The 14525-nt window shown below is 46.8% G+C and overlaps 1 protein-coding gene across 4 annotated transcripts in view; it reads left to right on the forward strand.

Moving 5' to 3' along the window:
• The window catches only part of Rbp (RIM-binding protein), a 410709-nt gene that overhangs the window by 312429 nt on the left and 83755 nt on the right, over window positions 1–14525 (forward strand). For all 4 annotated transcript variants that reach the window (XM_055063294.2, XM_055063288.1, XM_055063302.2 and 1 more), the window contains exons 7-8: window positions 3146–3235; window positions 12035–12268. In XM_055063294.2, the coding sequence (XP_054919269.1) occupies window positions 3146–3235; window positions 12035–12268 (324 nt within the window). The remainder of the gene's footprint in view (window positions 1–3145; window positions 3236–12034; window positions 12269–14525) is intronic.

Raw genomic sequence — 14525 nt, forward strand, 5'->3', positions numbered from 1 at the left:
ACCCGGAAGTAACGGCCTCGAGCACAGAAGTTTAGAAAGGCAAATACGAAGAGCATAAAGATTAAGGAAGAAGAGGAGGAGGGTAAGAGGGAGAACAAGGATCTGCGGCGCCGGAGTCTCGCGTACGCCGCTCACAGATACTGCAACAAACGCCGACACGCCGGGCCACCCCCTTTCCTTTTTTTTTTTTTTTTTTGCGGAGCCTTCTGCCTTCTAACCAGCAACCGGCGGCGGGCCTTGCTTCACTGCTCCCGGTAATTAGGGAGAGGGGGGGAAGAAGAAGCCCTTCCGCCTGCCTGCAGCACAAGGGAGCCGTTTGCCCGTGTCTCTTTTTCAACTCTCCGTCGCTTTCCCTAAATACGAGACGCGCGCCAGATACTCTGTTGCACGCACGTGCGCTTCGAGCCCGCGCCAACGCGTGTATTTTCTGTTACCGCTAACGCTGTATATTTCTCCCCTTTCGCGGCTGCTACACTCTCTCTCTCTCTCTCTCAGTCTCGTTACCGTTCACGAACGGCTCGCGCATGGAACGCGGCTGTTGGATTTTGGGGAAAACCGGGATGTAGTTTGCCGCGCAGTCAGCCTCACGATCCCGTGGCATAGCAGTCAGCGGGAATGCGAACGAATTGTGGGGAAGAGTGGACACCAAGGTCTCATAATCGTATAATATACCAGTATTTCTTTAGCAGCTTGTTTAAAGTTATCTGGGACGCACCCTGTGCAGTATCGTTGGCTTTTCGTGCTCCCTAAGTTTAACGGGATACAAGCTACTGTCACAGAGAGCCCGTTATGTTAAGCACCGTCAACCTAACGAAAGAAAACCAGTGAGGATAAACGAAAAGATTCGCTAGCGGCAGATCTTCAGAGCTGTTCGGAGGGTGTATCGCTGTTACCCCTACGCACTTTAAGAAAAACTGCGACTTTTCTTAACCCATTTTTTTTTTTTTTTTTTTTTGTCTAAGGTGGTCTAGCTACAATGCTTCCCACACGCACTACACTGTGTAGCCCTCTTTGACCTCCACTATTTCTTTGTAGCGCGCGAACACAGACGCAACCATTTCCTTGTTTGCTTTCTGTTATTCTTTTCTTTATTTAGGGCGAATTGGCTTACAGGCGCCAATGAAAAAGTTCACAGTGCCGCGAATAAAGCCGCCTCGGGAACAATTCAGCGGCCGCCGCCGCCGCCGCCGCCGCAATGGCGACGTGCCAAGTCGGGATGGCGCGCCGGGAGACACGGCGCTTTTTTTTTTTTGCGGGGCGCCAAGCTTAAGCGCGATTTTGATGACGCGCTGAGAAGCTCTCTCGGGCTGTTTCCAGAAAAGGATATAAATGGAACCAATGCGAGCATTCATATAAACGGCGTCTTGTGGAATCCGCTGAACAGTGAAAGGTTTGAGACCGCTGTATACTTCCAGCCGCGTGCACCATGGCAACCTAAGCAGCGTTGTGAGTGGGGGCACATGTTGGGGCTGTGTATTGTGCCGACATTGCCCATTGTGGGCCCAATGTCCTCCAACGTCGGGCGTATACATTGGCCTGGAATATCTGTGCTGCTGCGGAACGCTTGAGAAACAAAGCACGTTCATGTTTAGTCGACTTCTCTGTGCGCCGTTGCCTAGGTAGAAGTAGAATAATTGTATTAATATAGAGCTGAAGGTCTGAGCTATTGTGTTCTAGCCTGATACTCAGCGTCGAAGTAACGGGTTCGATATCACAAGGAGAAAGGGAAGGCGAAGAAAAAGACGAAGACACCGATGATTATGATGATGATGTCAGAAAAGCAGAGGTCCACGAATACAAGAGAGGAAATAAAAATTATAAACAGTTAGAAACATTCGCATGTCCAGTTCACTTTCTCTCAAAAAAGTCGCAATTGCCATCGTGGCAATACGCGGGCTTATCGCCAAGAACCTAAAGGAAGAAGACTTCCTGAATGTGGCCAGTTGTCGACACGTGCCAAAGATCTGGCCAATTATCGCCTCTCTTGCGACTATAGCACTCGAGAAGCACGCGGTTCATATTGTCTCCGCCACGGTTCACAGTTCTCGCTGTCCTGAAAACTGCAATGTGTTGGACACATGCACATACAACTCCTTTGGCGTACCTTTGCCACTTCGCGCATGCTTCGCGCATTACCATATAATCTGAAGTTGCAGGCATTGATGTGGCGAACCGCGGACAATGACAAGGTAGGTTTATGAGTGTGTTCAGACAGATTCCTCATGATAAAAAAAAGGCTATGCAACACTTGTCTCGCATTATATATGTGACGTAACTGCCCGATGAATCGCTTGTGCAAACGCATTTGCCAGGCAACACTTGGGTTCCTTTGCTGCCGCCTTCTGGCTGGGTGACTATATGGTGTTCTGCTGTTGATCACGTGGTCTCGGGTTCCATTTTCTGCCGCGGCGGCTGCATTCTGATGCCAGTGGAATGCAATAAATGCAGCCGATCCAACGAGTTGGCATCTATATACAGCGAAGTATGAGTGCATACAGAGTCGAAACACGAGTTTGTGTTTATTGAATGTCCGCACAAAGTGACACGGAAGGCTTTATTCAGGCATTGCATAAAGGCTAATGCAATGCCGCCGCCGATTCCGCCGATGCGGGAAGACGAGCTTTCCGGTAAGGCCAGCTTTCTGATTCCTTCTTTTTCTTTCCCCCCACGGCCGGTGCCGCCGCTACCGTGAATGCGCGGAGGCAAGTGCCATCTGGTAGTGGTGCAAGGAACGCAGCGGCGGCGATGTCGCGCGCGTCCTCCGCTGTGATTGGTTGGCCTATTCGGCTACAGAAGAGCCACGTAGCACCCACGGTCACGAAAACCCGGCGAGGTTCGCAAAGGTTCGCTTTTCAAAGCGCACCTGCTATCGGGTGGACGGAGTCACCCCACTACGGCGTCCCACAGAGCCGACCTCTCAACTTCGCGACTTCAAATCCCAGAATCTGATTAGTTGATTCTGAGCCTCTCGCACTGACATCTCGTTCGCACTCAAAAGCGAACTGAGTAAGTGTTTTTCAACGTCTCTAGTGTGGAGAAGGTGATTGCCGCTTTTCAAAACATGCTTTACTTTATTGTAGCCTGCAAGAACATAACACCTTTGGAGACCTGACGCTTGTAATATAGCTTATGTTCTATTTCGCAGGAGCGGCAGCTGCTTGAAGCCCTGGAGCAGAAGATCGAGGTCGAGGCCCAGAACGCAACCCTCGAGGAGGAAGTCGCCAGGCTACGGACGGTCAGTACAAGAGGGAGCGTTCATCGCAAGCGCACAAAGCGCTCTTTGAGCGAATGTGCCCAGTGAGCTGAGATTTGAGGCCTTCTTCCCGTGCACTCTTGTATCCGTGTGCAGTTCCTTTTTGCAGAAGGAGGGGCACTATTAATAAGCAATGGACGCTCCGAGACCTTCTCGTGACTGGACTAACCGTGGTCAGCCTTAAAATAATGCTAAGTAGTTATCTTAGGTTGATCCTTATTGGTTATTCAGTGTACAGGGCATACTTCAGACGTATGTCAGTCTTGATGTGAGTGGAGTATTGGTAAGCCAGAAGAGACAAACATACACACACACAAAAAAGTAAGATGAAATTTAAGTTTTTGTATCAACTATTTGTGACGCCATCAGATTTGGAAAGCTTGTGCTCTGGACCATAGTCAATAGCTCATCGATAGACAGGAATTAGACTGCGTTCTTAAAGAACCAAAGACCCGGGCTAGTGTACTTCGAAAGCTCTTTCTGAATAAAAGCTGTCCAAACAGGCAAGAATGATGTTAAATCTGTGGTGCTGTGGTCTCGTCGCAAAATTCAATAATCTAACCGATTTCTCTCATTTTCTCTGCTGATTACTAATGCTTTTTCCGCTAAATAAACGCCAAATCGAGTTTTTGTCTTACAAGATACCTCACCCGACAAAACAAGCTTAGTGTCCATTTAAGCCCAGTATATTTAAGAGAGCCGCTTATGTCTTTAGTACACTGATGCGCACTAGAAATCCATCCTTTTTGTTGTTTAGTCGTTTCGCAGGGGCTTTAACGTACAGCCTGCAGCCCAGACGCGTACAAATATAAATAGCATTCTAATAGTTGTACCCCATCTCTTATCCCTCCCACGCGAAGGCTACTACATCCAATAGATTCATTGTGCAGTCTTCGGCGCTGTTCCCTATTAACTGAGGTCCGTGCTTGGCCTTCTTTTACTCAACTCCATGAAAAGAAGTTGGTCGATAGAATTGTCACGAAAGAGGAGCAACGCACAATGCACGGCGTCTTTCTCTGTTGCGCTGTTTTCGCACGCCAACTTGTTTTCATCCGATTTGCTTTGATTCGAATCGATTTCATTCGGAGTATAGTTGATCTTGTGAATTTATGATAAAATCGAATGAGCGTTTGTACCAGAGCGATGGGAACCTTCTAGACGAATTTTAAACTTAAGTAACCGCCGACGCAAGCATCGGACGGTGACTCGCATGCAGCGTTGTTTGAGCAGCCCAATCAAAGGCTCTCTTCGTTTAAATGACGTCACTTTTGCTTGCTTCCAAAACAAATAACATACCCTACATCTCGCACTTTTTTTTTCTAATCGGCTGGCAAGAGGCGAGGAGCACGGTCAAGTGGATAGGGTTTGGATGGGGCCTAACCAGTGCAGAGAAAATAGATAACCGGATGAAGAGAGTGGTGCCAGTGTCTGCGATTGGTCCGCTTCCCCCTACTTAGCTTGCAGTGGCTGGATGACAATTACGGTGGCGTGCAACGGAAGGTTAATAATGCCGCTATGACACATCCTCGGCAAAGAACAGTTGGCAGAGCGATGTCCTAAACGTGCCGAAAAGGCTGGATAGCGTTGTACGGCCACAAAACAAGTGTTACTATGCGGAAATAAACCCATGCTCTCCGGCAGGTGCGAGTAGCCAGTGCCTGAGCGATTGGTGGGCAACCATCTTCTATTCCTTTCGGAGCGGGGAAGTCTCCGGCTATTCAGAAAAAAAGATCTGTTTTGTTCTGAATATTAATGAATCTTTGACGCGTAGATGTCACTTTCACGCGGTGGTTTCTCGTGGTTTTGTGACGTCGCGTGTCAGACAGGTGAAGTGGACGCAGTTTGAGATGGCGAAAAGGCGTCGAATCAGAAATAATTATTTTTCTTTTGTTCGGTGCAAGCTTACGTAATCTGTGTGGACACGTCATATCAGATGGGGAGCTATCGCGGTTTTCGTGACGTCGCGTGACAGACAGGTGAAGAGGGTGTAGCCCGAAAAGTTTTTACCAATCAAGGAGGGCTGATTGCAGAATTGGAATAGAAAAGTTTGGAATATTTTTACGCTAAAGCGCCCCTTGTTCACCCTTATGTCTCGCCATGGAGAGTGCACTTTACGAAAAAATAAGAAAGCGATACTATATATGATAAATGATTAGAATAGATATTAATTAATAAATTCACAGCAAATTAATCAATTAATTTTAATAAGTAAATAAGTATTGAGATGATTATTTAGCATTTGGTCTGCTCAACTATGCACAACTTACCGTAACCCATGGTAGCGTATCAAACACGTCACCTTAGCCCATATGCCTCAAGTTTCCTGTGCTTGAATAGCAGTGATCAGCTATCAGACTCGGCGTACCACATATGATGCGTAGGCATTGCAAGGTTAAAGCTTTAGTCGATTAATAGGATGTTTGATAGACCAGTTGTCCAGTCCTAAGGAAAACTGCGACCGTATTAGTGCGATGATCTCATTCCAGTTCCTTTTCCCGCTCCGTCGTTGACCTGACAGGAGCTTACCTCGCCTGCTTTATCGCCCGAATCGCCTAGTCCCTAGTGATTTATGTTAAGAATGAATGGCAAACCGTACAAGAGCGTTTGTTCGACATAACGGGCACATCTTCTGGCTGGTTAGAAACGCCGCCGTTTCCGCAGTCGGAGAGCCTGCGAAGCGCCGGGAGGTCGCAATACATAGGCAAGAGCTGGCAGCCACCGCCCATCTCAACGTCCGGCTACCGAAGGCGTCGCAACATACCTGCGCGCATTTCCCCTGAGAATTTTAATATTCCTAAACGAGTTCGCGAGGCAGCCGCGGCGTAAAATGGAGAGCTGGGCATGCCTTCCATTGTTACACGGCCAAGGCTTATACCTCGGCTCGCGCAGTTGGTTGTTTTTCACATTCCTGCTTGGAACGAACCTTCGTTGCGTGGTCGTTCTTGGTTCATTTATACTTTGTTTGTCTTTTCCTGCAGTCTATGCACTGTAGTTTGTGTATTCTCTAAACCCACGCTTCAAGCGTCCCAGATGCCAGCGTGAGCTAGGCGTTCTTATTCACTCTGAAAGTTCGGCTTCGCTCGCTCTCTCTCTCTCTCTCTCAGAATATTGTTGCTCTTGGCAACGCTCGCACTCTCTCTCTCTCTCTCTCTCTCTCTCTCTCTCTCGCTCCTTCAGAATATTTTTGTTCTTGGCAGCGCATACATTTCGGCTCCCGCCTCTTCAAGGATGTCTGGGTAATAACACATTTGACAGCTACTGTATGCATTCAGGGAAGAAAAGGAAATAATTAAAATCTGTCTCGCCTGGCGTAGCGCCTTGCTTTCTCGTTTTTCTTTTTTTTTTGTGCATAGACTACTGCAGCGGGCAACATCTACTCGCCCGACGCGTTCGCTCGCTTGTATCACGCTTACGATATGAGCCTGGGAAAGTTTAATACAAAAGCTCACACAACGCCCCCACCGCCGTCCTGGCTGAGACACCTTTTTCGCAACCACTCCCTGGCGAGTAAGTCTATAGATACTCAACGCCATGGTTATATTTTCTCAACGTCTACACAACTTCACTTTTTGCCTCGTAGCGATTGCCTTTCCTCGTTATATATATATATATATATATATATATATATATATATATATATATATATATATATATATATATATGTATATATATATATATATATATATATATATATATATATATATATATATATATATATATATATATATATATATTGGGGTTCTCAAATTTTTTTTTTCTGTCATTCTTGGCGTTTAATATTGCGCTACAGAGGGCGAACACCGCGGATGCAACGTCTTCCTTTCTCCTTTCTTTTCTTTTTTCATGTCATTTGATGTCATGGTAACATTTAGACGTTCTTCGCGATCATTGCAGAAATTGCGCGTTCTGCAGTTGATGCTTGCGCTTCGAAACAAACTCGAGGCAAAGTGCGATGCGCTCGACTGTTGCATTGCCTTCTCTGTTTCTATGTCCTTATTTGTCTTTGTTTTTTTCGTCTTTGACATCTGCACAAGCTACGCAATGACTGTGCAACAGCTCTCAAATAAGAACGCTGCTCCTGAGGCTTTTCTTTTCGTTTCCTTCGTCTCTATTGCAAGGCGCAGTCATTAGGTATCGGTATGAAAGATGTTGAAGTAACGTTGTAATCGACGTAAGAATCGCATGCGATGTCTCACCCGTCTTATTATGTGTTCAATCAGGGCTTCTTGTATCACCGTTGACAAAGAAAGCATGCACGGCAATAAGCAAGTTAGCGACCTTTTCAATGATTTCATCTCTATAGCGTGTTTGACCAATGCCTTCAATAGCCAAAACTACAGAGCCTTACGTCTTGTAATAAGGTTACGAATTCACAAACCTAAACCGCTGAGATTCGATTTGTTTAACTTGCCTGGCGCATTGGGTATTCTGATTGCAGGCTCTCGTGAAATTTTATCTGCACAATTTCTAGGCTCTCTGGAGACTTACAAAATATTTCTCTCTGTTCACTGCGTATATCTAACAGACGCCACATCAAACAACACATTGATCGAGCATGTGCGAACGTGAGCCTATATAATTTTACTGTTAAGAGGCAACTGGCTGAAGTTTTATTATTCACGTAACGTACGGAAGGCTCATTGGGCTTTGAGAATAGTTAAACTATTTCCATTGGCAGGAAAATTAGGTTTACATACATACATACGTACGTACGTACATACGTACGTACGTACATACATACATACATACATACATACATACATACATACATACATGCATACATACATACATACATACATACATACATACATACATACATACATACATACATACATACATACACACCACAAAATAGTAGGTAGACAGTCTATTGTTTATTTGGCGGAGGGTCGGCAAAATGAGTGGGCCCGTCTCCTCCTTTATCCCAACCTTGCGCCACCGCGTCCAATAGTGAAGGCAATCTCCGGCGGGTGCAAAGTTTGGGCGAGCCGAGATGGCTGGCTGCTGCATGTGCGCTGACCTCGCGCGCGCTCGACCGTCAGGTCACGTAATCGCGAGTTCCGGAGACGCGTTAAAGGCAGAGGCAGCATATAGGATGGGCCCCTCGGTTTGCGCTCTTCATCACGCCAGCGTTATGACAGCGTGTGGTAGCGATCATCTAGTCAGATCGGTTCGTTCTTGCCCGTGGGGCGCGTGTCACCACGCTTGCGAATTTAATTAGTAAGCGAATGTCTGCTGCAAGTATACGGCCGATAAAGCTACGAATCTTACTTAGTGCAGGCGTGTAATACTTTGCTAATCGCTACCAATTCTCCTCCTTTCGGGCAAAACTGAGATTTTTTTTAAATTCCTAAATATAAGACATGCGCCTTGTACATAGAGTTCATGAGTGTAGCATTCCCCCTGTTTCTGAAGTAAAATTTAAATATACAACTAGGTGTATCTGCGGAGCAATACTGGTAACACCTTCAGGGTCCTGTATATTAGCAAGCTGTTGCTAGTTCGTATTCTACGCTTTGCCTTTAAAATTTCCTGCCACTTTCTCTTCCAAATTGCATCACTCGCGCGTCTACTTGAACCTGTCTGTGTGGAGGTGTACCAAGGCAGCAGGCACCATTAGCTATAAAACTGCAAATACATGAACCGTAATACTCGCGGCTAAGTTTCCCAGTTGCACCCCTACCTTTTTTTAAAGAAAATGCAGTTTTATACATTGATACACAAAAATAAAAGTAACGTCTGCGTATTTCGTCACACACTGTGGAAATCAATACCTCGAAAGCGGTGTTATCCCGAGAATTCGTTTGAAGTATACACGCCTTGCCGACTCACCGACTACGGCTCGTAAATTAGAATACGAGGCGTAAAGTAATAAGTCAATAACTCAATTTCTAAGTTGTGTTACTTTGCCAATCGCGCATTTCGATTTCTTGAGCAAGTAATGTCCGCCTATTCGAGTAATTCAGGTCAGTGACTACAATTGTGCTGACCCCGCTTGGCGATAGCTAAAATTTTCGTAAAAAGAAAAAGACTGGCTTGAAGTTCCAGCACTAGCTCCTCCTGGTGGCATTAGGTTTGGACAGCCTGCTTTGAACTAGTGATTAGACTCCTGTCAAGGAGAATCTTTGTTTATCAGTAACAGTGCGTTTCTCACGGACCGAATGCGAAAAACTGGGTGAAAAACTTAAGCACCGCTAACTTTATAGATATCCAATGGCGCACTTAGATACTGATGGGCGTGACGTCTCGACAGGTATCGCGCTCGCGTGCTTTATGGCTGACAGCACACTTTCATCAGTCGCGTACTTCGTAGCTCTACTGTGATTTCGTGCACAGTGTGACGCTGTTGGGTATGCTCAACACACCTCGAGTTTTACAGTGGAGCTGTTAGAACCTCGCTGGATTTCTCTTCACGTGCGCAGCTTCGGTGAGCTGGGGGAGAGAGAGCTGAGAGAGAGAGTGAAAGCAGAGTATAAAAATAGCATTACACAGCATAGCGATGCGGCGAGGGTGGGTGCAGCGTATCGGAGGATAAGAAGTGGCGTGCACAAGAGCGAGCAATGCGGATGCCCGGATGCGTGCTCTCTCCCCTGGCGGGCGAAGCAGGGGCGTAAGGCGAGGTAGGACGGGCGTTCTTTTCCGGCGGCTGTTAGGGCGCCCCGATGTCCTCCTCGCCTGCCGCTCCGTACAGAGTGGGGACAACCGCGGCGTCTACGACGGCGTTGGCTACGGCGTCCGCCTTTGGACGCCGTAGGGACGCGTTGCCGGCCCTCGTGTGTCTTGTGTGAGGTTTAGAGAAAAGACGGGGAATGCGGGATATGCGGGAGATATGTCGCCTTGAAGAAGACAAGTCCACTTGTCGAAACGTTGGCTCCTGCATTCATCATGTTCACGTTTTGCTCATCGTCTTGTGTGAGGTTTGGCACTACCTTATTGGCCTCTGGTGGTCTCTGGTGTTTGCGATAGCAGAGCCGCGCATATCTTCTTTTATATACCTCCAAAGTTGGTGAAATCAATCGTTTCACCTTTTTTTGGCAACAACGTGTGGTCATTTTGGTTTTGTAGTTGAAAGGTTATGCGACGCCTTGTGATATTTTTTTTTTATTCTCTTGTGCCTTCGTGCGGCTTCTTAAAGAAGAAACGAAAGTTTGCAGCGTCACTTCCCTTTTTTTCGATTTTCACTTTTTGCCTCGTACATCTTTTTTTTTCTCTTTCTGTGTGTGACGCTGTGTTATCCTTCTCTCAGCATGCCTTCCTAGGACGCCCAGGTGAGCCCTTTTTTGCGGCAGTGACAGCTGCGCGCACCTCTTTGCATTTCTGGCATTTTCTTTTTCTAGCGTAATCAGGCCGAATGCTTCTTTTTTTTAATATAGCCGGTTTCGAACGCGCCTTGGCAGAAGTAAACCCGCGGCCCCAGGAAACTTCTGGTGCCGTGTTCTGGCAACTTACTGCACCGACAGAAAAAAGAAATGAATGTTTGGAGGTTGGCGCAACGTAGGAGGCACCTCTTTCTATCTTTTCAATGGAAGAAGAATGCGTGTCATGCCTCAAGCAGGGACACGTGTAATCATTCAAGTAATAAATGACGGAAACGATTCGTAACTTTGTCGTTAGCTGCAGAGAAAAACTGTTGAATATATGCAGACCGCGGCTCGCCGTTTCCCCTCTTATCTGGTGTGCAAAATGCCGGAAGCTTGCAACATGCAGGGTCTTTCATTGCAAAACAGAAAAAAAAAGCTAACGTGCGAGAATACATTAGATGAAAAAGATTTGCCAGGTATGATTAAACCGTTGTCCAACTGGGGTTGTTGTAAATAGTACTCCTTCGGCTACTATATTTCCACTTATATGAAATATAATCACATTCTTTAAAAAAATCTACAAAAATTTGCGGGAGGTCCGTTTTGACATCCGAAGAAAAAGGAGCTTGTCGTTTTCTTTCTCGAAGGTGCGCAGTGCTCACACCTTCGTTTTTGTTTTTTTCAGCTCTTCTGGCGATTTGAAAAGAGCTTGAATTCGATCGTTTCGTTTTACTGGCGAACGATTTTTCCATTGTATCTGCATACGCACACTCACGGCTCCGGACCGTTGTCGACAAAAATGTAGCACATGATTAATAAATGTGTGCACTCCACGCGAAAACCGCGCGTTCACAACTAGACTTTTTGCGTTGTCGTGCGCCACTACTGAGTATGTTGACGCCTTCGATGGAGCACGTGTGTGCTCCATCGGGAAAAGATTGACGTGACGTATCAATGTGCGTAATCGTATGCATGCGTGCGTCTACATGAACGTGGTGTAAAAGTTAGTTAGTTAGTTAGTTAGTTAGTTAGTTAGTTAGTTAGTTAGTTAGTTAGTTAGTTAGTTAGTTAGTTAGTTAGTTAGTTAGTTAGTTAGTTAGTTAGTTAGTTAGTTAGTTAGTTAGTTAGTTAGTTAGTTACATGTATTGTGGCGCAAAATCGCAGTGCGAAAGTCCACGTCTGAGCGTTTGGGGCATAAAACGAACAATAGTAATTTTAACACTGTTGTTCTGCACTTTCTACGGCGCGCACACTCGTCGCACGCGCATGCGCGGAGGCGAAGGAACTGGCGCAACGCAAGCAGGTTTTTTTTGTTGTTGTTGTTGCTTTGTCTTGTCGCTGCGTTTGTTCTGTGGTCTTATCCTTTTGCCCAACCCAGCCGCGTTGCTCAACAGCGCCCTCAACGCGTGCCACATGTAGAGGAGTGCAGTTTTGTGAAGTGACGTGTCGCGTGGTGTCACGTCGTCGTCGTCGCCCGCAGGCGGAGACGGAGCTGCGCGTGCGCTCTGCTGAGCTGGAGGCCGCCCGGGGCGAGGCGTCCGCCCTGGAGACCCTGGTGGGCCACCTGCGACAGGCGGCCGAGCAGCGCCGCCTGCTAGAGAGGCAGCACGCGCAGGCGCTGCACGAGGTGCGCGCCGCGAAGGCGGCCGCCGCGGCCGCCAAGGGCTCCGCCGAGGCGGCGCACCTGCTCACCATACAGACGCTCGAGTCCAGGGTAGGGTATAGCGTGCTGCTGCTTTTCTTATATATATATATATGTGTGAACTGTTCGCCAACGACGAGGCGAGCGACGATATAAGGGCTGGACTCTCGTAACCGAGGTCTCGTTTTTTTTCCTTGTTGTTGTTGTTGTTGTTGTTACACGAAGCGTGCGCGCGTCACTGTGTACCTTATGGGAGCGTTTCTCAAAGTGCGGGTCGGGACCCCCAAATGGGTCGCGACCCATTTTGTCTGAGGGTCATGGAGGATCCAGCTGCTATCTTTGGGCACCCTGCTTGCCGGAACAGAGATGAATTTTCAGTCCCGGTGCCCATACTCTTTCGACGCCGTTTTATTTAATAGTAACATAAGTATATATATATATATATATATATATATATATATATATATATATATATATAGCCCCTGGAATTATGTTTACTTTGCAAAGTGTGGTATTAGCCTTAGCCGCAAGATAGACGGCGAAACCGCAAGCCAAACGGGGATCCAAACCTTCAGTTGCGACAAGGGTAAATTTGCCGAACACGGCCTCCCCAACCGCACAGCCAGTTTTGTCGCGCCGAAACTGTAGAATTGGAGTTCAGCAGATACAGTTGCATAAAGAAAGCAAATACATCGTTCTCATTAAAACACGTGATTAAATGAGTCCTCGTCAAAACAAAACAAAAAAAAAACATTCACAAGTGTTTTGACAGCTCTCTCAGCTGTGCGAAATATCCTAATTAACTTGAAATGCAAATGCACCTGCACCATTAAAGAAAGAAAAGGTAAATTTTCAGAGGACTTAACATAAAGGTGTGTGTGTGGGGGGGGGGGGGGGGGGGAGGGATCACGGTATTTTTGGTGCTAGTAAAAGAGGCCACGTACGTAGTGGAAAAGTTTGAAAAGCGCCTCTTTATAGCTTGTGCACTTTAGTTGCGACTTCAGCGCCTGTTCTGTTGCCTCGTTCCGCTTCACACTGCGTCTTCACGCCGCCCTCATCGGGGGAAAGAAAAAGAAAAAAAAAAGAAAACACCGCATGCGCTGAACTCATAACCGAAGTTTTTGCGGAATCAGAGTCGTGGCCCCGAGAGTTCCGACCCGCAGACCCCGCGCATGGCTGGAGCGAGCCTCTTGTGTCATTTCCAGCCGCTATACGCGCCTGCTGTGCAGGGCAGCTCGCGCTACTGGCTTCCTCACGGTTCACGTTATTTTATTTTTTTCCGTGCCAAGTGTACACACCTCGTGCTAAATGAAACCGTATTTCTGGGTGCAGCTCCCGTCCGGTCGTTTCTGCTGCGCATTGTGTGGGCGTCTTCCTCTAGTGGCGTTGTCCTCACCATAGCAGTCAAGTGCGCCGATTCGCCCAGTTGTCAGTCCTCAGGTGCTACGTGCTACGAGACACTGAACAAACCGCAGAGGTCTGTGCGTTCGTGAAACTTTACTACGGTTATAGCGAGAGGAACGAGGGAAACCGAGGCGCTCGATTTCTTTTCACCGACGGCGCACGGAGCCAATAGAAATTGAAGACGGGGGAAAGCCGACCTGCGGGAAGTAGCTGCTCCGTCGACTCGCGTTTGCCTTCTTTTTCATTTGCTACATTAGTTTAAATAAAGAACACAATGTTAGTCTATTTTCTTTAATTTTTTTGGTGGATGTTGGCTCGGTTTGGTTAAGGCTGTTCTTATGGCCTTCTCCAACTTCTTTTTTCCGCAAGTCTCCGAGCTGTTGCTCACCCAGCAACAAGAACTTTTCGAACCATGTGCTGGGGTCACTGCGTAGAGAATTAATTTCTCAGAAGGTGCAGGGATACCTAAAAATGGGACATAGAGAATACTATAGGGGTAAGAAAAGAAAATCCAGGAAGACAGGGCAGGCCAGCAGCTCTGAAGTGTACAGCAAACGATGCAGCAGGTAAAAGAAGAACAATGTAAAAAAAGAGAAAATAAAAATAAAACAGTTATTCCAAGCAATAAAAAATATATACGACACTGAAATAGTGCTAAAGTGTGAGACGTGACTGTTGCATAAATGTCTTAGCCATCGGCGACGAAAGAGAAGCAATAAAAGTAACTAGAATGAAATGACTAATGCGCGGAAAAGAGAGAGCTGTCTTGTTATTGAGTTTTATCGTATTGTTGATTTGCTCTGCGAATTCAAGAGTCTTAGCGTAGATGCTCGCTTCCGCAATCCTCTCGAAATAAACGCACGTGGGGTCATTTAGGAAAACAAAGGAGCGACCACTTATTAAGTATTGAACGGTGAACCGATAC

This window comes from Dermacentor andersoni, chromosome 3 (genome assembly GCF_023375885.2).
Source record: "Dermacentor andersoni chromosome 3, qqDerAnde1_hic_scaffold, whole genome shotgun sequence".
NCBI classification, from domain to species: Eukaryota; Metazoa; Arthropoda; class Arachnida; order Ixodida; family Ixodidae; genus Dermacentor; species Dermacentor andersoni.